Below are 26,764 nucleotides of genomic sequence, written 5' to 3' on the forward strand. Positions count from 1 at the left end.
TGTCCTCCTTTTCCAAGTCAAATGACGATATCCAACATTGGCTACGATGTGTAGATACCTATTTTCTAATTTTTTTTTAAACTAAGATTTTTTTCCAAAATAAACAATACAAAAACCAAGTATTTTCTTTAAAAGTTTTATTATTTATTAATGCTTAGATAAAACATTATAATTCAATAAGATAAAAATTAAAACGAGTTAGATAAGGTATGGACAAAGGACTCTACGAATGTATTGCTTATTCTGTGGTACTTTATGTGGTGTTTATTAAATCACGAGATAGTTAATTCACTTAATTTTACATCCAAAGCCTTCAGTATCGCCTCTGGGTCGCACGGGAAATCTGCAATATAAAGTCATCAATTAAAAAGTTTCAAAAAAAAAGACAAGATAAACAACATTTTATACACACACAACAAAGACACTTTCACTGTTAGCCCTAGAAAGGTGTGAAGTGGGTTTTATCAGTTCGAGGCTGCTTTGCACAGGATGCCGGCCAGTTTATGTGTACCACAACGACGCCTATTTCTGCCGTGAAGCGGTAATGTGTAAACATTACTGTGTTTCGGTCTGAAGGGCCGTAGCTAGTGAAATTACTGGGCAAATGAGACTTAACATTTTATGTTTCAAGGTGACGAGCGCAATTTTAGTGCCACTTAGATATAAAAGATTCTAATTAGTTATTCATTTTAAACTATTCTTTTGATTTGATTTGTGAACGACGGAGGACACATCAAGGATAAACAAAATTGTTGTTTTTATTTATTTACGAACATTTTCATATTTATTCACCATTTAAACCTTCTCTGGACTTCCAAAAATAATTCAAGACCAAAATTAGCCAAATCGATTCAACCGTTCTCGAGTTTTAGCGAGACTCGTTAGTCGTTAACAGCAATTCATTTTTATATATATAAGATAGATATTATTACATGTATGATTTTCTGTATATTTTGTAAATTTTATTTTCAAATCGAACTTAATAATCAAAATAATAGTATTTTAATTTTATGCACACAACAGTTCTTTTTAACAGTACTATGAAGGTATTCATAATTATTGTTTATTTAATTAACTTTCTACATATGTTATTTCAATTTTATTATTTGTATTGCACGCAAAATTTTCTATATGGTTATGAGAATAAAGTTTATTTAAACCTAATTCCAATACAGGTGTTGGTAATTTAAGTACAGCTAGAAAAATGTCATAGCAGCAATCTCTGGCATATTACCTACTTATTAAATTCTTACCAATATCAATCCATTCTCTTTTGTATCCTGAATCTGCGCGCGACGCCATTATACAGCCTCTCAGTGCGTAACATATTCCAAATGATGTGCAAATACCCATTTCACCAACAGCTAAAAATCAAAATGAAATATTTTTAATTGGATTTTGACGCATTTATTTTCGAGTGGTCTTTCATACATGATAACATCGGGAGCAAGAAACTCTGCTGGGAACTTTTTTTTAGAAAGAATTTCACTACAACAAAATTATATATATTGATTGATTGATTGATTGCCAAGATGTCATTAAAGTAATTTATGTTACATATATACATAAATGGTCTAAGAGCCCGCGAACCCCAAACCTACGTTATTTTATAAAACCTGAAAGTTTGTCAGCACATGCTTCCCAACAAAGGCACCTCTCTCCACAAATAGCAAAGGCAAGAACGATGGATAATAATGACGTTTGGGTCACCGTGGCTTTGACAGGTAAGTGGTAATAAAAGTGTGTAAAATACCGATCTAAAGTCATCAAATAATAAAGTGTGATTTTCTGGTATTATTTTTATTTTATTTTTTATGGAAAAGGAGAAGAAACGAGCGTACAAGTTAATTGATAACCGCCGGCCACATTGTCTTGCAACACCAGAGGAATCACAAGAGCGTTGTTTTTTTTGTAGGTACCCATGTCGTACCGTCCCGACAACAACAAGGAAGTTCATTCCACAGCTTTGTAGTACGTGGAAGAAAGCTCGTTGGAAACCGCACTGTGGAGTACCGCCACACATCCAGATAGTGGGGCTGATGTCCTAACTTATGGCGTGTCGTGCGAATTATCTTATTATTGAATGATTATTAATCTTATGAATAATATGTTTTATTATTAAATTAGTGATATTTAATTATATATTATTATAATTAAATATCACTTAATATATTGCCAGACAGTGATCATCGTGGCAACCCCTTGCCAGACACCCTAAGCGTTCATGAAATTATAATTCTACGTTATAGTACCTATAAAAACGGATTTTTATTTATAATACTCTGGTAATAATAGTATTTTTACTCTAAAATATTTTAACAATACTTTCGTAACACACTTTTTCACATTTGTACATTTTCTGGAATCGTGTTATTGTAAAAGCATAAACATCGGCCACCGAAGCACTTACTAACTTTAGTCTACGACCAGGGTCGATAATTTTTGAAACAAAAAAAATAATAGTAGGATGAAACCCATTGGAAAAGGACGAGAATATAACAAAAATGAAAGAAAAAATAAATAACGGGCGATCTGAGGTCGGGAAGTGGAAAAGGGACCCCCCCTTAGGGTTTTTACCCCCGTTTAGGGTAAAAACTGTTTGTCTCGATTTCCGGCAAAACTACAAGTCCTATAGCAAAAAGTTAAATGGCAAAGTTATAATAAAAAGATCTACAACTTTTGTTTTCACGCTTTTTTCCCATAACCTTAAAGTTTATGTGAAAAATTTAAAAAACTAAGTTTTCGTTTTTTATTTTTATCTTTTATAAAAAAAAAATCACGAAATATTGTAAAAATTTACCTTTTTATGTCCCAAATACACTGTAATTTATTTGAATTGAAATATTTATTTTTTCACCTTATTTTGACTCAAATATCAGAAAAGAACCTTTATTTTAAATCGAAAATTCACCCGTGAAAATATCAGCATTTTCCAAAAAAATTGTGTGCCTTCTATTCGTTGAAATCTTTTACCCTAAGATACCACCCCTTTTTCACTTCGAGACCTCAGATCGCCCGTAATTTATTTTTCCTTTCATTTCTGATATGGTGGTGACATCATAATTGTCACAGTTTCTAGAATATTCGCTAATGTACCTATCTGCATAATGAAACATGTCAAGAAAAAAAAACATTGCGTGCGTACAACGTACACATGTCAGAAGTGAAACCTGAATGGTGCATGAACCTCTTAACTGCATATGGATACCTGGTACTGGTGATGACACATGATTTCAACCGCTATGAAAGACATTCCTACCACCACTAATATATATAATAATTAATCCCGCCATACTTAAGACAATCTTTTCTTTTACTTTGATCGCCTGGTACCAAAACATTGTATTACGCTTCCTATCTCATTATCTCCCATGTGAAATAAATATTATGAATTGATGTGACTGCTCTTTTTACTGTGGCTTTTTCGTTTCATCGACTTTCAAAACACAACGATGATAAAGAAGTTTTCACTTCAATAGTATGCATATTTCTGTCTCTTTCTTTGCCGGCTTCATCCTACACATTTTTGTATTTGTGTCTCTTACCTGTCGTTTTTTCCGTTGCATCCGGTTTGAAATCACAATGATTCTAAAGAAGTTTCACTTCAATATACGTGTATTATGATGACAAAATTATTTATAATTACAAATCGCAGAAATTAATATGAACCAATTAAAATTTATTAAACAAAATAATTATTAAAAATCTTTATATTAAGCCACCTTCTTCCAAATACAGTAATTGTTGTTACTTGTGCAGATGACATGAGTAAATACAACTTAAATAAGTAAATAGTGTAAATTATATTCCTTACCTTTAGATCCAAGAACTCCTTTAGGATTCTTCGAATTAAATCGAAGTTTTATTCTAAAATCAACAGGTATATCCTTTGCCAAATACACCTCGTAATTTATAGCTCTATCGTTGAGCAATTCCCCAGTTTTTATGTTGTATTTAAATTTCTCCAAAGTATTATAACTTAAGCCTTGAACGTAAGCTCCTTCTACCTATGGATACATCAATAATATAAAAAATTCATTAATAAAAACTACAAAATTTAAGGTATCTTTCTCCAAAAGTTAATCCAACAATTTCCTTTATAATTAAAAAGAAGAGTCCTAATATTTCTATAAATAGACCTTCATACAAACACAAATAGATACATAATTAACATACTAATTGAAACTAAACACATTTTCTAAAAGAAATAAACTTTACGTTTGTAAAAATAATTAGAACAGACGTCATGAGCAACCTTGAAAACTGCTTTGAATAAATGGCATGTTTTCTTTAAATGTTGCAGTAACGAAACTACTATTTAAGCATATCATTTACAGAAGTACACTCATATTATTAAGAACGAGACACTGAATATAATAATGACACTATAATCTGCAATCATTGTCCCACAACAGCAGCTCTTTGCGACTCAATAATGACGGTAATTTTATGGCGTGGAAGGTAAAATAAGTGTCCAATTTATATAAATGTTTTACTAAGATATCTATTTACATTAAACCTGACTCGGATAGGGATTTCCGAATACAGATCTTATCAACACACACGGGAATAGTATCAGAAATAGAAGCTCCAACATACTATCTTATTGGCGACAATAGTTTAGGCCCTAATGGCACCGTAGTTCCAGTAGTAATTAGTCTTCACAACTTCATCGGCAATTAATTGCGTAGGTAAAACCATTAGTTTCCACAAAGACGTCACCTAATTGTAGTCGACAAACGGACGTAAATTACACAACATGGACGGTCTGCAGCTCTTTACATTTCGATACGTTTATCTATCTTACCAACAATGGCAACCAAACACGCTGAGATATTACGACATGCATTAAAATATAACAGTGTTTATTTAAAAACGTATTAACGCCCTTTAAATAGATAAAGTACACAGTAGTCATTTGGTTCGTAAAATAGTGTTTACCTGGAAAATTTTCCGAGAGTTTTAATAATTGGTAAGTAGTTTTAAAGATTTTGATGAGCTCTTTCCGAATTTCGTACTTACTTAAGAAAGTTTTCCACATCATATTTTTGCAGTTTTATGACATTATCTCTTTTCCGAGAAGAAGAAACAAGAGACAATTCTTTAAACTTTAACTGATTATATTTGTGAATTATAAAATTAAATATCCAAACTATTGATGAAATGACTTAAGATATTACATTACACTATAATATACTAGTATATTATGTGATATTAGATATATCACATGTATGTAATATAGATATTATAATAAAATATAGAAATAGTTATTTATTATGGTAATACCCACGTAGAAAAGGAAGTAAGACCCATATAGGTAAAAGTTGAAAATCCAACTCCTACAAAAATATGGGGATGATATTTTGATAAATGTTTAAATGTTAATTTTAACAAAGTATATATATTAACTGCTAATAAAGCTCCTGTAGTTTGTATGGCAGTGGCAGCGGCTTTTGCTGGCAAAAGACGAAATTACGGAATAGCATATCAAAATCTATTAAGTTACCAATTTTCATAACTCCCGTTTCCATGTTACCAAATAAAGCTTCAAGGTGTAAGTCGGAGCTATATCGCGGTAGGCTAAATTAAACCATTTAACGCGGCTACGACATCTTGTAATGCGTTATAGACAGTAACTGTTATAAGAAGATTGATCTTGTTAACATCAGGTGGTCCATGTGCGTCATTATCATGTCACGTCTTGTTGATATAAAAAATACTCACTTGTCCAACATCAATAGTAGGATTAGTACTCAATCCTACATCCTCCAAGATATCTACTCTATTAATCTGATACCTTCCTGTTAACACGTCTACTTCTACTTCACATATCGTCACAGCAAATGCATTGTACCCTTCTAAATCAGGTTCCGTATCATTCATCATGTATTCTGCAACCAAATCTATTTCGTCGTTTCCGGCCTTTTGGACCACATCCAGCCAAGTCGCATTTTTCATTTCCTCTCGAACTGGTTGCAAGCGATCATTCAATGTTTTGCAGCATTTTATTATGGCATAGCAGACACTCTCGCTTACGATACTTGAACCGGAAAACACGTTATTCGCAGCTACAAAAGAATAATTAGGTATGATGGTAACATAGTCCAATGGTATTTTTAATTCATAGGCACAAACTTGAGCTGCTTTTGTGTTAACTCCTTGTCCCATCTCAACACCACCCATAGTTACTGTAACTGTTCCATCTCCTCTATATATCGATACTAAAGCGGAATAATTCCCGTAATAAGTAACTGGAAAACTCATAACAAATAAATTTATTGCCTTCTTTATCCAGCGATTATCTTTATTAAACTGTTTAATTTCATCTTCTCTCTTCTCGTAATCGGATTCATTTTTCAAAATTTCAATGAGACTTGGTAGATCATTGTCCTCATTTGTCATATTTGCTAGTCGGACCTTTGTAGGGTCTATTTGTAATGTAAAAGCGATACGTTCCATTATATGTTCTATAGCCGCGATTCCTTCTGCCGTACCTGTTGAAAAAGTAATATTTGAGGGGATTTATCTTATACCTTTAAACGAGCAATTCTTGTATATATATATAATCTGAATCTCGGAAACGGCTCCAACGATTTTAATTAAATGAAAATAATACAGGTAGTTTCGAGGGTGAGAAATCGATCTAGCTAGGTTTCAATTAAAAAAATAGTTGTTTTATTCGTGTTTTAATGAGAAACAGCTACAATAACATTAGAATACAAAGGTAAATTTCGCCGCTATATACAAGAATATGGATAGGACATTGTAGTCTAAGATCCGAACCTAAATCGACCTTCACCGAGCTGATAATAGAATAAATTTATTTTATAATAAATTTAGTATGCTAGAAAATATATTAAAAATGGGTTGCCAAAAAAAAATCCTTAATAAATGATTTTTCATAAAATTTTGCAACATCAAGATAATAAGAAAATATAATCCTGACTTGAAGTATAAAACATATAGAATGTGCAGCCTTTGGGTTGTCTATTATTTACCTGGACGAACTACTGGGTTGCCAGGTGTAAACACGTATGTCGATATCAGTCACATTCACTGATTCGATAATATAAAAAAATATATATCAACATACGCGCTGTTTTATTGAGAATACGCTGATATAGGGTTGTCTGCAAAAAAATCTGTCCGGATAGAGGTTTTCCAATTTTAAAGATTTAAATATCAACTCGTGGGGAAATGAGTGACAGAGAGGAAATGATTCTGATGAATTCGAGATTTACATTTGTATTCTTCTGATGAATAGTATCTTGAATAAAAAAAACCTGGATTTTTTTGCAATTTAAATGTCAGTTGCTCCAAAATAACGCGTACTGTCACTACTAATCAGAGTGTAGTAGAGGTGCCCCTATACTCCATAGTGTACGTACCACGCATGCGCACTTTGTTATATTCAGGGTTCCATCAGGCACCACGCTAATGTTGCGTCATTTATTATTACACGGTATACTTATCTCGAACCTCTGTGTCACTCATTTCCCCACGTGTTGAAATTTAAATCTTTAAAATTGGAAGACCTCTATTCGGACTGAATTTTTTGCAGACAACCCTATATCAGCGTGTTCTCAATAAAACAGCGCTTATGTTGATATATATTTTTTAATATTATCGAATCAGTGAAAGTAACTGATATTCCTACACTCGCCACGCGTGACTTTGAGCGGGATAGCTTCGTCTAGAACCAAGCGGACAGACACGCGTGGCCAGACAACCTAAATAATTACAGTAAGTAAGGCTTGGCACTGACTTAAAACCTATTAATATACTACTAATACTAAAGGTATTAATAAAATACCTTTTATACATTGCATAAGCGATTTATTAAATTAAATTTTTAATTATTTGATACTTTTCAGTTTTTAAAGTCGGTTTTTTTAACGTAATTCTTTTTAACAAAATATCTTTAGCAAATCATTCCTATTTCTGTGGTACGAACAAACAAGTATTAATTTATACATAATATAATATTAAATTGCCCTGACTTTTTAATAGATTATCTCGCTAAATCTCATGATGTCAGGACTAATTCAGCTGCAAGATTATTTTTACCTTCATCACGCCTACCTACGTTACTATTACTTGTGTAAATCCACGTTTAAGTAAAGGCATACAACAACGCACCTGGTGCCCTAGCAAATGTATTAGATGGCAAATCCGTGACAACAGCTCCAGTGTTCAATGAGAAGTTGTCGTAATTGTAACAGTTTTTAAAACCATCTTTTGTGTAACTTAGAATATTCTCGTTGTGAGAGCACCCATCATCTTCAATTATCGTTGCGTTTAGATACTGTATTTTGCCATTCTCGTCAACAGATACCTGTAAATAAAAAAAATAAACGAAAATCGATTATTTTTAGTTTTATTAACATTTATATGTACAAATAGACTATCTCCAATGTACTCAGACATGTTTGGGGTATATAGATATAATAGCGAGGAAGACTCAAACCTTCCTACAAAGTACCTACCACCTACCTACCCAGTACGTAGCCTACCTAAGAAGGAAAACATCAAGGAGAACGGAGGCCAGTGACAAACTTATATGGAAGGGAAGCGTTTAGAACGCTTTCATCAACAAGGGATTTTCTTCCGAAGTAAGCGGCATCTCTTGATACTATATTTCATGATTAGGTAAGTAAGGATTCGTATCAGGATAAATGCAGTACTCAAGGAACAATCAACAAACTCAAGAAACAAGCGTTTCAACCTCTATTTGGATATTTTATGCACATATTCCTGCATGCATACATTATAAGTAACCAATGCTATGGTAATTTTCTCTTCTATAAAAACCCGTAACCATTACGATAATCTTGTATATGCTTTCCCCGTGATTTCCTAGGGATATGTTAGCAACTTTTACCATTCTGCGTCATTCACAGCATTGGTAATGGACTCCATCCCATGTCGACTCTTATCTTCCATTTTAAGTCAAAGTCAAAGTCAAAATATCTTCCATTTATCAAGATACAAGGCTTTCACTAGATCCCACTCCGCGCCATGGCAAATTTCCGCACAAAGGATTACTCAATAGTATAGATACAAGTAGAAAGTTACGGGTTCCATTTAGAAGATTTTTGAAGCGAAAACTTCTTGAGGCTGAGAGCTCAGACTTTAATTTGTGGGTATTGGATGGGTTGTCATGCTCGTACAGGTTAGTCAACTCGAGTCAACTAATGGAGCGTGATCAGTCAGAGCAAAATTGACCAGATTTTATACACAACATGACGTATATTATTACCTCATATTCAAGTTGGGAAGGTAGTCTCCTGCCTGCTATGTCAAGATTGGTTTCTATGGGCAGTATAAACCTGCAGGGTCGGTCGAGCTTCCTGGCTACAAGCGCGCAGGCGGTCGCCACTTGGTTGTTGCGACTTATCTTGCCGCCGAAGCCACCGCCAATGCGACGCACCATAACGTGAACACTGTTTTAAAAGTTCAGCAATAACACAGACAGCACATTCAGTATATAAGTATACTTTCTTTTACAATAATTATCAATTAATATCTGGACGCCCGAGACTTGCTCGGATCTTTAAGAATGTACAAAATTTGAACAAAAAAAACTAATAATAACCTTTGTATTCTAATGTTATTGTAGCTGTTTCTCATTAAAACACGGAAACTACATTTTTTTAAATAAAAACCTAGCTAGATCGATTTCTCGCCCCCGAAGCTACCTGTATACTAAATTTCATTAAAATCGTTGCAGCCGATTCCGAGGTTCAGATTATAGATATATGTATGCAAGAATTGCTCGTTTAAAGGTATAATAAGATTTATTTTGCTTTTATGAATATTTTTCTTTTGGATTAATGTTTCGCTTCGCACATACAAGCTTGAGAACATTGTCATTATTATACTTTCACTAATATAACAATTATTAATAATTATTCTATGGGACTATAACATGGAACCGGGTTTGGTGCTACAATAATTGTCCACTTCTACCCCATTTGTCATTATGACCACTAACCAGTTAAGAAATTTCCTTAGTCTTGTAAAGTTCTAACGGTTATAGGATAGATAACGTGGGCAAACCCTAAGTAAAATAGACAGTTGATGGATTGCTGATCAAATTAATAAGATCAACTATCCAACTTATCGTCTCTTACGAGTAAAAACTCGTGCATACTCACTCGCTTTCTTTGATTTTCAAGCATCTAGCGACGCCGATCTGTACCAAGTCCATCCATTGAGTGGTGCTGTATACTTCTAGACCAGTATCGACTGGTATCACCACACAGGACAAGGGCTCCATGTAATAATGGTATTGGGCCTCGATTTCGTACTTACCTAAACATAAATAGCTTATAATAATGTGAAAGTTTCTATGACAGTAAGGAATAAGTATTTGACACCATTGAGTTCTTTTAAGCGCAGAATCCTAGTTTCAGTTAAATAAAGTAGCGTTTCATAACAAGAAAATAATATTAGCCCAACGCTCGACCGGCCAGAGACAGTAGGTATCTATAAAATTTTATGAATTTAGAATAAATTATTTACCAATTCAATGATATAAAGATTCACAGAAAGTTTGTTTTTTAAGATGTCTTTTTTAATTACCTAATCTTATTTGATTATCACTATTAACTACGCAATGTGGGAGAAGAATTGTGGAGGCCATAAGAACTATAGAGGCCTAACTACATTTTATTAAAAATTGATTTAAAAAAAATCGTTAAAATTAAGTAAAGGAAAGAACTTAATTCAGCGAATGAAATTCAAAGTCCATTAAACACTATGGCGTATAGAAAAAGAAGGAAAAACGGTGTCTGGTGGTGTTATTCATATCTGCTAAATCATATCAAAAATTGTTGGATTAGGAAATCCTTCAAATAGTGCCATATTACCCTTTATAACTGTTTTTCCATCGGTTCCTTTGCCTTTAGGTTTTATTGTTGCGTCATCACCGCCAGCCATATATCTATCTTTGTCTTCCTTTGCCTCGTCAATGGTAAGAACAGGTTTACTGTCTTCTGATTTATATGTAACTTTTACTTTTCTAGCAAGCTCGGCAGCCAATTGTTCACTATTGGCGACAACTATAGCGACAGGCTGTCCATAAAATTTTATGTTATCGCTAGCCATAATTTCTTCGTCTTCAGTCTGAAGATAAATACTTGGATACGTAAATGAATTCACTCCGGGTATATCCTTTGGAGTGAAAAAAGCAATGAATCCAGAGTGGTCCTGTAATAAATCAGAATGATGCATATTATTTAATAGTTATGCTTATTGTAATAATTATAGAACAAATCTTGAAATGTTGCAATATATTGAGAGTCATGGTAATTTTAATACAAGCAAATTAACAAAAAAGACTGAAATTTGAGTCAGCAACCACGTTTTAGTTTGTACCTATATGATACAGTCATATCCTAGTCAAAACAAAATAGAATGCACTAAGTATTTTTGATGTTACATAAAAACTATATTAATAATAACTATTTTTATTACAGTAACAGTAAAACAATATTCTTGATTAATTAAGGCTAATGATTATTTAAAATAATGCACAAAACATTGAAGTTAAGGTAAAAAATACAATGTTTATGAAAATAAACAAAGATTTTTTTTAAAACATCTGCATTTATCATAAGTTTTAGTAATAGGTATCTCCCCCGTCTTAGTTTTACATCCCGTAATCTGGATTGCATGCTCTGGATAAAATGCCTCACGTCTTCAGCTCTCAGGCAATCAGATAAGCTAATCTCTGGAATTTTTAATGTATTAAACAACCGCTGCTACTTATGCTTATTCTCTCTGGCTTTTCGCTTCAATTGGTCGCACATAATTATGCCAGTTTTCCATTACAGACTGAGTTACTCAAGCTGTATATGCACGAGAATTGTTTTGCGATAGGGTGCATTCAGGTATCACTAGCCTTTCACTGTGCAAATGGGATTAACTAGGGTCGTATGATATCCTCGATGTAACGCTGTGCACCTTGATTCCGAGTTCAGATTGCGAGATCAGTTTTGCCATATAAGCTAATCTCACCCCAATTCAGTTGGGACCATCGAAACACTTCTAACATCAACGGTCACAAAGCAATTTCACTTTGCCCTCGCCCGTGTTCTGCACCATGCCCAAATATGGAAGAGAGAAGCTTAACCTGGTCAAAAGGATTCGAACTACTCATGATCTTGATCATTGCTAGCTTTCTTACAAGTCATTACATAGGTATCAGTTATCACCCGAAGATAAGTTTGTAATTTCTGAGTCGTCATTTTTCGACGGGCACTGAAGCGTATGTATCGGTCCTCTGCAGTAGTAGCCCTAAGTCTACCCGATCCAGTGTCTGTCTCTAGGAAATGATTCCAACCTTTTTGGATAGCTCTACTAGACATGCTAGCTGTATGCCAACATAACGCTTGAATGTTCTTGAACCAATTTATGTCTCTAGTTGCAGTTATCATGTCCTTTGTATTCATTGCTGAAAATTAATGCTAGCATGATCCGAGTTTGATTAGAGATTTACGGTTTAAAATAACGGCCAGCTCCCGAAGCTGGCCGTTATTTTAATTAACCGCTTAACAAAACAAGCGAAGAGTTCGTAACATCAATATTTGGGTACTGAAAAAGTTTTGTTAAATAAAAAACGTATACTTGTTATACGTGTAAAAAAAACATTGTTAACAGAGTGAAAACGATTCACACCACTGTTGCATCCACGATCCACGAACATTTTAGATATATAGGTTAGCACTATACGTAAATCGATGGTATTTTTATTTATATTGAACTTTAAATACTTAATTCGAAATACTAACTAATAGTAATATAAAAAAAACTTACAACAATATCGTCGATATCTATGAGATCCACTTTTCCTTTACAAACTTTGGACAGAACGAATGCTGCAAACACCTGATTATACATCATTGGTATATCATTGACGTATTGCGCCTCTCCTGAACTTTGTATCACTGCTTCTAGTTTTTGGACTGGCTGATTAAGTGGATACAGATCCTTATCAGTTTGATAATATTGCTTTCCGGAAGAGAGAGGCCTAGATATAAGAGTACCTCCCGAAGAATAACGAGACGATAATAACTCCTGAGGGCATATGCTTAAAATAAACTGGAAATAAATAATTTTTTTAGCACAATTGATTAATTTATTACTCATTAACGAATCGCACTAAATGTTAAGAAGGAAAACAATATTTCTATATTTTATCTTAAGGTTAAAACAATCCAATTTATGTTACCTTATAAAACAATCCAATAGCAAGCTTCTTTCTGATCTTTGGTGTCGCTTCAACTGGCTCTTCTGCAGGGTCGATCTCTTGGTCCAATATTTTTATAGCACTTTGCAGAGTCTCTGTGTTAAACACATTTTTCCCAGTGATATATTTTTCTGTTTTATTCGCGTGGATAAAGCTTCCTGATATGTTACCATACACAATGCTGGTTTCTTCAAACACTGAAGTATTTGGATTAATTTTAATATAGAACGCTGTATTGACAATCGCCAATGCGTTTTGATTCCTTGATATTATCTGTAAGTTCATTATAAGTTAAAGTTTCAAATGTGAATAATTTTAGAATGATGTATTTTTCATAAGATAGTAAATTATGTATAGTATAATATACTATAGATAAAATAGGTACATAAGTAAACATAAGGCAACAACGACTTGGAGTGAAATCAAGAGAGATGCTCAGGATCCATCGGGATGAAGATGCACTGTGGATGCCCTCTGTCCCAGCTAGGGGATACAGGAACTTAAATGAATGAAGAAAACAAAAGAGATTTAAAAGGTGAATAACAATATTATTAAACTTATAAGTTTACCTTATAACTTTTGAAGATGTGGTTTTTACCCTGGGGTGGTAATTTAAAATTCAATATGAGTGAATTTTTCATATCATATTGAAGGAATGCAGGTAAGGACAGTACTTTACTATTACCATTAGAGTTGCCTGAAATATAATATATAAATAAAGGCAGCAGCTTTTAACAAACAATCCTTAAAAATCAAAAAAGGTTATTACTAAATTTAAAAAAAAACAGTTAAAAAAAATAGTTTTGTCGATTTTTCTGGTGGCTTCCTGATGGAAAGAAACTAAGTGTTTAAGACGTTTTTAGACATTGATTGCTTGTGCTCATTGTTTTATGTAAAACCTGTTCAAATAATAAAAAATAATGAGTTCAAGAGATGCTTTGCAGTGAGTGTGAGCTTGAAGGTTCCAAATTCGTATCGGTTTGGGAATGCAGTCGTCAGATGATACCACACAATGACTTCGGGATTGAAAAAGTTTCTTGTGAATTAGATTATGGAATATCTGACATCAATACTTGGCGACCTATATAGCTGAGTTGTTAGTGACCCTACCTACTACGCTAGAGTTTGTTTCTGAGTCAGGGATATTTATATGTATTTATGTATGTTTCAGTAAATATATCGTTGTCTTGCAACCCATAGCACAGGCTATTCTAATTTGGGGCAAGATAATTTGTGTAAAAGTATGTTAATATTATTTTATCATTTTGACGTGATGTCCGCTGTTTCGTACAGACGCAAAAGAGTCTAACAATGATTGTAGTAAAAAATAATGTATAAGTAGATTTGAACAACTTACAAACAGTGACAGTAGCACCAACAGCCTCAAACAACAGAAATATATCAGACTGATAAGTTGGGTCGTTGTGTTTTATCATCATGTTTCCAGCCAATGAACCAATCTATAAGTAATTCCATAAAATATAGATAATTTAATGGTAATATTTTTCAAGCTAGTTAAGGTATGTTTCTATTAATTGATGCGTAATTAATAGAAAAAAAAACGACCATGTACTGAGCGGCGCTTGTGTTATTCTCAAAACATTGCGCTTTGTACATTCTCGCAGAAAGAAAATACTAATTTTCATAAATGTACTCATGTACAGTAGAAGTTCACGTGTACATCAATAAGTATATACTACGCTTCACCGATAGTGAATATTAAAAATAATTAGAACTATACTAAGCCTATTTATTACGACAATAATGAATCAAATGAGCAATAATACTAGCATAAGAGGGGGGCTCTTGGAAGCGTTAATGGCTGCTCATAACTATCTCGCGCGCACATCAATCCCAAACAAATATGATTCGTGTGAAAGTCAGCCGTTGTAGTGAATGTAGTATAGTCTCTTATATCAAAGTTATATATATTTTTTATTACTTTTAAAACGTTCCCTTTTTAGAGAAATAAAATAGCTATTCTAATATATAATAATATAAAAATATCAGCAGTAGCTTATAAGCAGTAGCATAATTTAAATTTGAAGACAGCTTCATTCCAATAATTTTATAACATGGAATTTAACGTTTTACAAAATTTTTAAACGTTCAGACTGGAGATTATGTATCAGTTCCTAACATATATTTTTTTTAAATCTCCCAGCTAACTCATTGCAGAGCATTAGGCCCTCAAAGATGATCATTTTACGACAGGCGCCTTAATGGCGGAGAATGCGAGGGTGACATGTAATGATGCACCCAGTTAGAATTTAGATTTCGACGGGCAAAACAATGTAGACGCATTTTGTAAAAGAAAAAAGGGAAGGGTAGTAAAACCTTCACGAATACAAAAAAAAGATATGAAACAACGTGTTGACTCAGTGTCACAATCTACAAAAAAAATTATAACACCTCAAAGAATTGACTCGGTCAGGTTTATGATGTCTAGGTCACATTTCTTGTCAGAAAAGACAACTTCTAAAGTGGTAGAATGAACTTGAAATGTCCCAAATCGAGTCACTGTGGGGCTTATGACGAAAACCTTCCAGACTTGAATACTACTTGCAATCTAGTCCACACATACACAATTCTGACAATACGACCAATTATTAATTCAGCATTATTTGATTCATTAATATTACTCTTACTCTTTATTATGCATTCGCAATTTTTATTAACATCAATTCCTGACGATCCGATAAAATTTTATAAGTTAAGAAAAATCTTATTTTGCAAATTGAAAAATGGAACAAATTTTATCAAATTAATGTATTGTCATCGGTCCTCGCTAAATCTACGAAGTTTGAACGAAATCTGACTGTTTAAAGTAGGTCAAAATCGCTACCAAATGAGTCGGTTACAACCAAACATACATACATGTGAAGCTAATAAAAAGGGTGTAAAATACACAAAATGTAAATAAAAAAAGTTCACCTTTCGTACTGGTATGTGTGCTACCAATTCTAAATGCTTAACAAATTGTTCAAAATATTGAAACTGTTCCCTCGTTTTAGCTTCATTACTAAAGATTGTTATGCAGTCTTGTATAGAAGTATTTGCACCCACGACAAAGTTTTGTTCAAATGTGTATTGTTTCAGTGACGTCACATCACTAATATCTATTAGAATTTTGGGATACTGGAAATTTTTAATAACTCCTAAAAATTAAAAGTTAATGTTGGTTACTTCAATAAGCGAACAGCGAGTTAATTCGTTGAGAATACACATGAATTTAGACTTAATATTAATTTAATATTATTAAAAACAATCAGAAAGATATTTACATTAATATGTAAAGAAAACAAATGTAATCAATCATTCAAGATTAAAATTATAATTTTAAATAAATTTTATAATTATTGAATTTAATTTATTGAAATTATTCATGATATTCATATCTTAGTTCAAATCTTTTACACGTGTTATCATGCATTAGGTACATGATCTATTCTTAACAGTATCGGAATAGCACGATATTCATAATATGGATTATATTCCTTTACATGTTATCATGAATTACATTATCTATTAATTACAATATACCTTTTGCGGTATTTCCATCGACGAGCATAAAATTACTTCCATTTTCCCGAATAACTTGTAATATTTGATCAACTGTGTACACTTTGAAAAAAACTTCTGTTTTGTTATTTATGCAAATAATTTCATTACTTGTAACACATTCGTAATTTAGTAAACACCAGTCGCTCGAATTACTATCTATTGAGCATTTTCTGTTGGATTTCGGGCAAATTTTTAGATCTTCAATATCTTTGACTTTGCTACATAGATCTTTGTTTGCGTCTGACGCAAAGGACTTGATGGTGTCCAGTATAGGTCTGTATCCTGTGCAGCGACAGGTGTTAGAGCCAAATGAATCTTCCAGCTCGGACATCGTAAGATTTTTATGTAGTAGGCTGCAACACCAAAAAGAAATAGTTTGACATAAAGAAGTCAGATTATGCTCGGATTTTTAAGAAGGTACAAAACTTGAACAAAATAAAACTAATAGGACATCTGGATTCGAACCGGGGTCTTCTGCTTTCCGAATGACCCAATGTCATCATCCCATCTGAGCTATTACATAGTCTTGTACATAGTGGCGAAATTTACCTATATTCTAATGTTATTGTACCAGTTCCTCGTTAAAACACGGATAAAATTACATTTTAATCTCATCCCCGACAGTACCTGTATACTAAATTTCATTAAAATTGTTAGAGCCGTTTCCGAGATTCAGATTATATATATATATATATATATATATATATATATATATATATATATATATATATTATACCTACCACCGAAAAATGGCGATCTGAGAGAAAAGAGGCGGCGCAAGAAACTCTCCAGGCATGATTTGTTTTGCACTCTTTTTAATAAAATATACAATATTTTACCATCATTGTTATTGCTATAAAATAATCATAATCTAGTCCGTTTGACCGAGTAGTAGGTTTTAATTAAAAACATTTATATTTATTTATATATAGATGCCTGAACAGTAGCTGGGACTTTATTATAAAAGTGTATACATTTACCCATTAAGCTATTATGTATCTTATGAAGCCTACTAGAATTAGTTACAAGCAATCCCTTATTTCTAGTGTTATATATACATATGGTCTGGTCTGTTCAAATGCGGCTAGAGTCTAGTCTATTAAAATATTATGAGTAAATACTGACTGCCAAAACAGTAATATTGATAGGATTAAAAAAATTATACTTAGAATATCTTTTGTTTTCAGAAATGGAAGTTTTTTTTTCAGATTTTACCAGTGGGAGGCTGCTTTGCACCGGATGCCGGCTAGATTATGGGTACCACAACGACGACTATTTCTGCGTAATCTGTAAGCATTACTGTGCTTCGGTCTGAAGGGCGCCGTAGCTAGTGAAATTACTGGGCAAATGAGATTTGACAACTTATGTCTCAAGGTGACGAGCGCACTTCTAATGCCACTCAGAGTTCTTGGGTTTTTCAATAATCCTGAGTTGTAATGGGTAGGGTGTATCAATTACTCGTACTTAAAAATAGTATAAAAACCCCAAAGGTGTACCCTTGGGTACTGTAGAATCATATTCAATCAGCAAATTTTACCTGTGCATTTGCATGACCCAGCCAGGAGTACAGTATCCACACTGGGTTCCGTTTAATGCCGCAATACGTCTCTGTACGTCGCTGTAGCCATCTTTTCGGTTACCGACTCCTTCTATTGTGGTTATCTCCCAGCCATTGCAGGACAACGCAAGCACGAGACACTGTAAACATATTTTTATTCCTATCTCGATGAAAAGCTCGCTTTTACTCGTAAAATAAAACCACCAAGTGAGATAAGTAGGACATTGCCACCCGTGATTCTCAATATTCCGCGTGTGAGAATACGACCTACTTTTCTCCCTAGGTGCGATATATACTATTTCTTGGTGCAAACAAGTTTTCTTATAAAAAATACTGATTACAATGTAAAGAAAGCATATACAACCCAATAAAAGACTTACCAACTGGACTTAACCGAGTAGTATCGTCTAACTATTTCACAATTGTTAATTGTTGGGAGTAACTCTAGATTGTGTATCTAAAGTTAAAAAAAACCTCTATCAACGGTGCATTAATGGTTAATCATATAATGGGTGGCGCTGATCACCTACAATTAAAATTATTCATGCAGAAGACTACTTAAACAAATGAATCTGTAAGTATAAAACAACTACGAATACTTAAACATTAATATTTACCGGTGGGAGGCTCCTTTGCACCGGATGCCGGCTAGATTATGGGTACCACAACCGCACCTATTTCTGCCGTGAAGCATGTGTAATGTGTAGGCATTAACTGTGTTTCGGTCTGAAGGCCGCCATAGCTAGTGAAATTACTGGGCAAATAAGAATTGACAACTTATGTCGCAGTCAAGTCAAGGTGACGAGCGCAGTTGTAGTGCCGCTCAGAATTGGGTTTTTCAATAATCCAAATATAACAAATTTTCTGTAAAATATTACCGAGTTGACGGAGAACGTTTCAATGGTACCGCTGGTCTGTCTGTACGCACGCACCATCACTATACACACGCCACACACTCCTTGATGGCACATAGCCTTGGTGCCAGGCAACGCCAGGTGATAGCGTATGTATGCGTTGAGAGTTGTGTCCCGCGGTAAGCTATTGTCAACTGAAAAATGAACGAGATGTTCTAAATTACAAAAATTAAACTGAAAACAAAATTTTATGAACGATGCGGGATTCGAACCCGCGACTTCTCGCGTTCCGTGTGTAATTAAACCCAGAAGTGAGGTTTATCACTTTAAAAACATTACAAATTGTTTAGATTTGCAAGAACGACATCTCAAGTCAATTTCCTAATATTCAAATATTGGGGTTGAGCAGGTTATCAACTGTAAAGTAGATACTGTAGATGAAGCCACAACCTGAGAGTTGAACAAAGCATACAAGATTTTGTCAACGTTACGTCACTCGAACGGTTGGCACAGTTGGAAGTGCGCTCGCACGGAACGCGAGTGGTCGCGGCTTCGAGTCCCGCTTCGTTCACAAAGTTTTGTTTTCAGTTTTATTTGTATGATTAATCCCAGAAGTGAGGGTTATCACTTTAAAAACATAACAAATAGTTTATTTTAAACTGGCAAATAAATACACAAGCATGAAGAAAGTTTGTTTTATGCCTTGCCTGCTTAGATAGAGTCTGCGTATTACTTTTCTTTTCATAATATAAAGTGATGAGAAGAGAAAGACGTACCTATAAACTACTGGACTCCCAATTGCCTATTAAAAGTCGCTAAAACGCTCCAAGCGGTGTACATTAACATATATATGCAGATAAAATTTAAACATTCATTCAAATTAACACCTTTTGGAGTGAAAACTTCTTTAGCATCGTTGCGATTTGAAAGTCGATGAAACGAAAAAGCGACAGTAAAAAGAGACAGACACATAAATTAATAATGGGAGAAAATGAGATAGGAAGCAATATACAGTGCTTTGGTACCAGGCGATCAGAGATGAAGAAGAGATTGTCTTATAATAATAATAATAATATTGACACACTTTTAACACAAATTATCTTGCCCCAAATTAGGCATATATAGACTGTGTTATGGGTTGCAAGACAACGATATATTTAATACAATATACTTACTTAAACATACATAAATACATATAAAGATACACATAAATACATATAAAAATCCATGACTCGGAAACAAACGCGTATGTATGACGCGAGTACCTATACCTTAATATTATATTCTGACGCCATGCGCACGACGCGTAGAATATTATTAACAGTACAGCCTCCGCTGAACGAAACTTCTTAAAACTAAAACTCATAAAACATTATCTCAGGAATATAAGGTCACAGGAAAGACCTTCAGCTTTAGCAGTTTTGTCTATCGAGGCAGATGTAGCATACAAGCTGGATACTCAAAAAAAATACCGATGAATTCAGAACGTCCTCCTTTTTTGAAGTCGGTTCAAAATAGATGGGCGGCGGCCTTTAAAAAAAACCGCTTGCAGTTCATTTGGATACCTAGCGAAGATCTTTGCTAGGTATCCATTAACTTTCAACTGGGTGAACCGATTTTAATAATTCTTATTTTTTATTTGAAAGCTTGTACTTCCCGTGTGGTCCCATTGTAATCTAATCAAGATCTGACAGTGTCATCCATGAGAAAACGTAAAAGTCTCATATTTACTATAAGCATGTGCGCGACAAATGGACGAATAGCCAATGATATAATAGAGAGCTCAATATCGCGCCAACGGATTTCGATGATTCTTTTTTTACTAGTAGATTATCAGCTGATCAACCAGTGCGAACACTGCATTGCACAAGCTGACATTCCTCCAGATATGTCTAGAGATTACGGTTCATGATTCTCTCCATGATATTCGGGAGCAGGGCAACAGATCTGTAGAAAGCCGGAACCAGCTGTAACGTTTTTGGGATCGATTGGACATTTCGGGTTTGGAACTCTTGAAATATTGTGAGATAATACCTATTCATATCCGATAATGTGGGACATGTCCGTCCTGAGCCATCACTAAAGACGGGTAGACAAGGATTATAATGAGGCATACTTTCAAAACTGAACTGTCGGTTGATAAATTGGACGTAATTCCAGAAAAACGTTCCAAACCACAATCATGTCGAAATTGAGTTAAGAACACAAAACTGGTCACGTGATTCATATTAACGGACTGACAATAAATAGCAGCAAATGTCACTCTTTAAATGATATCATGACTTATTAGCCCAACTCACATGTTCTATGGAATACATCCATACAGTAATATTTATTTAACTTTACACGCGAATTCCTTGAAACGTGATGTTTGTGGCTTGGAACGTTTTTCAGGAATTACGTCCAATTTGTGTTTACACGAGTGTTCAGCGTGTCACATTATAAATTCAAAGCTTTGATTATTTAACTGTCTAAATAATCATATAATATACTAGTGGCGTAGTGTTTCTTGGCGGGGCCCTGTAATTATATAAATTTGCTTGGGTCTTATGAAGGGTAAAGATTTCTCACAAAAGAATAAAAATGTTTGCATAAATTTAGAAGAAATATTTATTCATCACTAGCTAACCCGACAGACGTTGTTCTGTATATAATAAATAAAATAATGTTTCTAATGAATTTGTCAATAATATATCATAACATCAAGAATTATTTCGTAAAATATTCCACCCTGTTGTTGTAATTTCCAATCCCAGTAACTAAATAGCGTAAAGGATCTTGTTGTTGGGACCAATTGTGGCAATTTTACTTTGCCTCCAGCACTACATAATACAGTAGATTCATCACTGTATTGTAACGCCTTACAATATTTATAAATTATTGTCATTTCACCACTTGTTACCGATTTTTCGGCACAATAATAAACTTAAGATTTATCAATCTACATAAATAATCTGATAGATAATTAACAACTGCAGTTAATCTACCAACTATAGTTGGTAGATTAACTTTAGTAGGTTAGTTTAAGTAGTAGGTAGGTTTTGGTAGGTTAGCCAAAATTCAATTTATTTTTTACCTCCTGAGAAAGTTAGAAAGGTATAAAAATTCTAATTAGTTTGTTTTCTGAACGACGGGGGACACATTAAAGGAAAAACAAATTGTTGTTTTTATTTAATTCCGAACACTTTCATATTTATTCACCTTTTAAACCTTCCCTGGACCGCCACAAATAATTCAAGACCAAAATTAGCCAAATCGGTCCAGCCGTTCTCGAGTTTTAGCGAGACTAACGAACAGCAATTCATTTTTATACAGGGTTACAGGAAAAGTCGACCTAGATCCGTTAAGGGCGTGTAGTACACATCATTTCTGTATGATTTCACTATGGAACCCCCAATCCTAAACTTAACCGTTTTCGAGATATTCGAGTTTCAGGATAGCGGGACATCGATGGATGCATGAAGGTTGTACCTACCCGAGGGAGGCCTATGTTCAGTAGTGGAAGCCAGTAGGCTGAAATGATGATGCTGAACTTAAGTCAAATTAATTAGATTAAATAAGCGCTATTTATTCTGACTGCCATGTAGCCTTAGAAACTAAGTTTCACCTTTGAGGTTAATAAGTACCCTAGAGTGTTATACCTCGATAGCTGATAAAATGTAGATGTTTTTCACATCTGCAGAGCAAGTGCCATAATAATTTTTTGAGATATCCAGAAAAGATAAATATTTTTTCATAATTTGTACTTTTTTTCTTAAGTTTCGATCGTCTACAATGACCTATTTAGATAACTTACGTGCAATTTTAGTCATTGAGGTCATTAAGCATCTCATTCTTCATGTAAAAAACCAAAAAAATAATCATAGAGTCAAAAAAATTCAAAATATTCAATTCAATAGCCGAAAAATTGGGCATTTTCATAAAAAAAATTAAAACTCGAATATCTCGAAAACGTTTAAGTTTAGGATGGGGGGTTCCATAGTGAAATCATTCAGAAATGATGTGTACTACACGCCCTTAACGGATCTACGTCGACTTTTCCTGTAACCCTGTATATATAGATAATTATTTACCTGTCACTTTTACCTAAGTTTTTACAAACAATTCAAGTTAAATATACACTTTCCTTGCCTTTTTTTCGGCAAACAGCAAAAGTTTTTATAATTTTTTGCTTACTCACATCGAGGCCCCGTTTAATTGATACGGCCCCTGAAAGGTACATACTTGTTTTCCACATAGTCTCATTACATCTTGACTAGCTGACCCGGCAAACGTTGTTTTGCCATATAAAGTATAATTCACGCGATAGTTTTATATGTAATAAAATATTGCCTATATTATAGCCTGTACATCATTTTGTTCTATTGTCAATAGTTTTTGCAGCTCACGCAAAAATAGGTTTTCGATTTTACACCTTGTTTTACAAAATAGCAATTTTATTACGGATCCCTAATTTTGAAAAACAAAAACATAGCCTATATATAGCCTTCCTCGATAAATGGACTACCCAACACTGAAAGAATCATTCAAATCGGACCAGTAGTACCAGAGATTAGCGCGTTCAAACAAACAAACAAACACTGCAGCTTTATATATTAGTATAGATTATATCAAATATTTCTATAAGTATCTAGATAGAAGCATCGAAAGTTGGGAGTGAACTTTGATTAGTAGATATTGAAGTAAATTTTTAAATAATAAAGACTTATTCGTTGAGTTACTCTGCTGTTAAATATTAGGTACCTACCTACCTATTCTTAATTTTTGTATCTATAATCTGAAATAAATTTAGATATTATGCTTTTTATGATAAAATTCTTTGATTCATTAAGCAATGTGTTATTTCTTACGTAGGTACTTGTTTCATTACATTCTAAATAGAATTAACTTGACTATTCGATACCTATCTACTAAAAATATGCATTTGACATTGTTAGAAAGTAATTTAAATGAGTAAACCATGCATTATTATCGTGTAATTAAAAGTATGTGAAAACTTTTTTAATTAAGAGAAATAAAATAATTAAATTTCTACGGGTTTTAATATAGAAGATATTTAATAATAATTGAGGGAAAATGATAAAATGGCAATGAGCAAATTTGTCCGTCGAACTGTGTGCCCTGCTCACTGCCACTTCAGTTTCGCAATCATTTGGGCTATGTCGGGGACTGTGGTTCTCCTCATTTCTAATTCATTCTCGCAGGGCATTTCCGAATATAGCCCTCTGAGTGACCATAGTCATTTATTGGCAGATAAATAGAGATCCATATTTTCATGTAGAGTAGGTAAATTAGTTAGAAACCAGGCTTAAAACTGAATTGTCTAACGGCCGTTTTCAATAACGTATCTCTAGTTACGGATACATTGCTATCACCGTTTAATGACAAGATCTTATCTATCCATGGTTATGTCCAATACAGTTAAAGTCCAGTGCTTTATGTCGATAGGTTATTCAAATGTAAGTAAGCGTAAAAGGATAGATTTGTCAGCCTCTAGTAAGTTAAACTAAGGATAGATAGGTTATTGAAACCGGCCGTAAGTCGTCAAACGTAAATTACACATACACACGATGGCTATTCTATTACAACGATAAAGGTGAAAAATCAACACAAAATTATTGGTAAAAATAAAAAGATTTACAAATAATTTAATTAATAAGAATAAAATCAGTATTGAATTATATTGAATCATTAAATGAATTTAAAAAGTTTTTGTCCAGTGTAGGTGTAGTGGTGGTTCACCTCGCAGTGTTCAGTGGAGGTGCCTCATTATAGGGCAATCAAATCTACTCGCCATCACACCTTGGTGCTGTTTCATACGCGGCGTATTATGGAGGCGGTTTCTTTCCTGATAATTGCTTTAAAGATGTCAGTACGCGTTTCCTCGAAGCATTGCAGTATTTAGCAAAACCCAGCAACATCCTCAGCGTGTTATTTTAGGCAGCTATCCCAAGAAATGGCAAAAATAGCGAATAATTGAAACCATTTCATGTCTACAGAATATAAGAAGAAAATTCATTATTTCTTTACATTGCTATCTTTAATAGACAATTCAAAATAATAAAAAAAATCACCAACTTTTTCAGTTGCAGCCATGTTAATCATCAATCTAGATAAAAATTGTATGAAAAACTATTAGCTGTATACCAATATGATTTAACATGATAAAGTTTGGTTATTATTGTAAAGAAAATTGTATTATGTTTTTAATACATTAAGAATTTTGAATTAAAACTACGGCGATCTTGTACGGGAGAGATAACCTAGCTCCGCTCAATTCATCAAGGCCGTTGGCTCGGTCCCCAGCCTTAACTGAACGCGTAAGGCGTTCACTGTCCTTTCAGTACAGCTAAGCCACGGGCAGCACGATTAAATGGACTGGCAAAATGCCCTAAACAGTAACGAGTTATCTTTACCTCTTTCGTACATCGTGCGAACCTACGGGCCAACATATTCCCCCGGACAGCGAACGCCCTACGCTCCCTCTCAATACCAAGGTCATCTGAAAGGCACTCCTCGATCCAGTAACCCAGGTACTTAAACTGATAGGTTCTCTTTAACGGTATACCGTATAGCGTGATTTTTGGTACTCTATCGACTTCTCGCGGCTGGAACACAAGAACCTTATTTTCGACGTATTAGTGGTACCTGAGTCCGTAGGCGACGGTGTACTCCTCACGCTTATCGGTTTTCTGATTGCGCAAACAGAAATACCCAACAGCACTATTAATTGTACCTACCTTACCATATGTTTAAATATATTCAAAACACATAAAATGTATATAGACATACCATCTATATAACTTATGCTTAGTTACTATCATACCAACTGACTTTATAACAACCCTATTTACTAATTGAATAAAATATGCATAGATTTATTTTCAATATCTTCACTATCGGCGGGTATAATATTATAATATAATAAATAATTTATCGTCGATTCATTGACAAATTACTAAGTAGTTAGTAGTTAAGTCTGTCGATACCCCTCACTTCTGGGAAGAAATAAATTTGTATAAATTACTAACTATTAGGACAAGTTAATAAACATACCTTTACATTTTATCTCGTTGACTGAAAACTCAATAAAAGACATGACTAAACATGTGACGAAACTGCCTTCTGGTTACAGTAAATAGAGTATACTGACGTTATACACATACATTGTTCAGTTTTATTTGGCTTTAAACAGCAACACTATCTATGTAATATGCGTCGTTAAAGGTAGACAAATTTCGTATTCAAACATTCTTTATAATGCCTCTTTACACAATACACACTGTGGGAATAAGGTCACCAGAATAAACATTTTTTAATAACTCAATTTTATTTAAAAAAAAATATACTTAAGTGTGTACTTATGGCACGCTAGAAGTTTTACTTCTTTGGCGTAGTACTAACAAAACATTTTTTTTCCATTGTTTGTAGAATAGGTATTAAATACAACCAATGTAACTATTAGATATTGTACCGCATAATATTGTAGTTACTTAAATCATCTACAATTAAAAAGATATTTTTTTATTTTACAAC

The 26,764-nt window shown here is 33.7% G+C and overlaps 1 protein-coding gene across 1 annotated transcript; it reads right to left on the minus strand.

The window, feature by feature from the left end:
- Positions 1 to 122: 122 nt before the first annotated feature.
- Positions 123 to 26,412, minus strand: LOC126974254 (uncharacterized). The gene is made up of 17 exons (XM_050821703.1): positions 26,285 to 26,412; positions 19,253 to 19,422; positions 18,354 to 18,514; positions 16,796 to 17,169; positions 16,187 to 16,410; positions 14,610 to 14,712; positions 13,822 to 13,949; positions 13,235 to 13,525; positions 12,820 to 13,104; positions 10,872 to 11,211; positions 10,158 to 10,314; positions 9,260 to 9,443; positions 8,140 to 8,335; positions 5,725 to 6,494; positions 3,815 to 4,007; positions 1,254 to 1,364; positions 123 to 343 (listed from the first exon to the last, which is right to left on the minus strand). Exons 1-17 carry the CDS (start codon positions 26,325 to 26,327, stop codon positions 273 to 275), a joined length of 3,801 nt encoding a protein of 1,266 aa, XP_050677660.1. The 5' UTR covers positions 26,328 to 26,412; the 3' UTR covers positions 123 to 272.
- Positions 26,413 to 26,764: the final 352 nt, after the last annotated feature.

This window comes from Leptidea sinapis, chromosome 32, assembly GCF_905404315.1.
Source record: "Leptidea sinapis chromosome 32, ilLepSina1.1, whole genome shotgun sequence".
NCBI lineage: Eukaryota > Metazoa > Arthropoda > Insecta > Lepidoptera > Pieridae > Leptidea > Leptidea sinapis.

What these genes read in the sequence shown, in the direction of transcription:
- LOC126974254 (XM_050821703.1), bottom strand. Translation starts at nt 26,327, where the DNA reads ATGTCTTTTATTGAGTTTTCAGTCAACGAGATAAAATGTAAAG. An exon ending in CACACATACCAGTACGAAAG is followed by an intron (nt 14,713 to 16,186) that starts GTGAACTTTTTT and finishes AATTACTTATAG; the next exon opens with ATTGGTTCATTGGCTGGAAA. An exon ending in TACATTTGCTAGGGCACCAG is followed by an intron (nt 6,495 to 8,139) that starts GTGCGTTGTTGT and finishes CTTTTTCAACAG; the next exon opens with GTACGGCAGAAGGAATCGCG.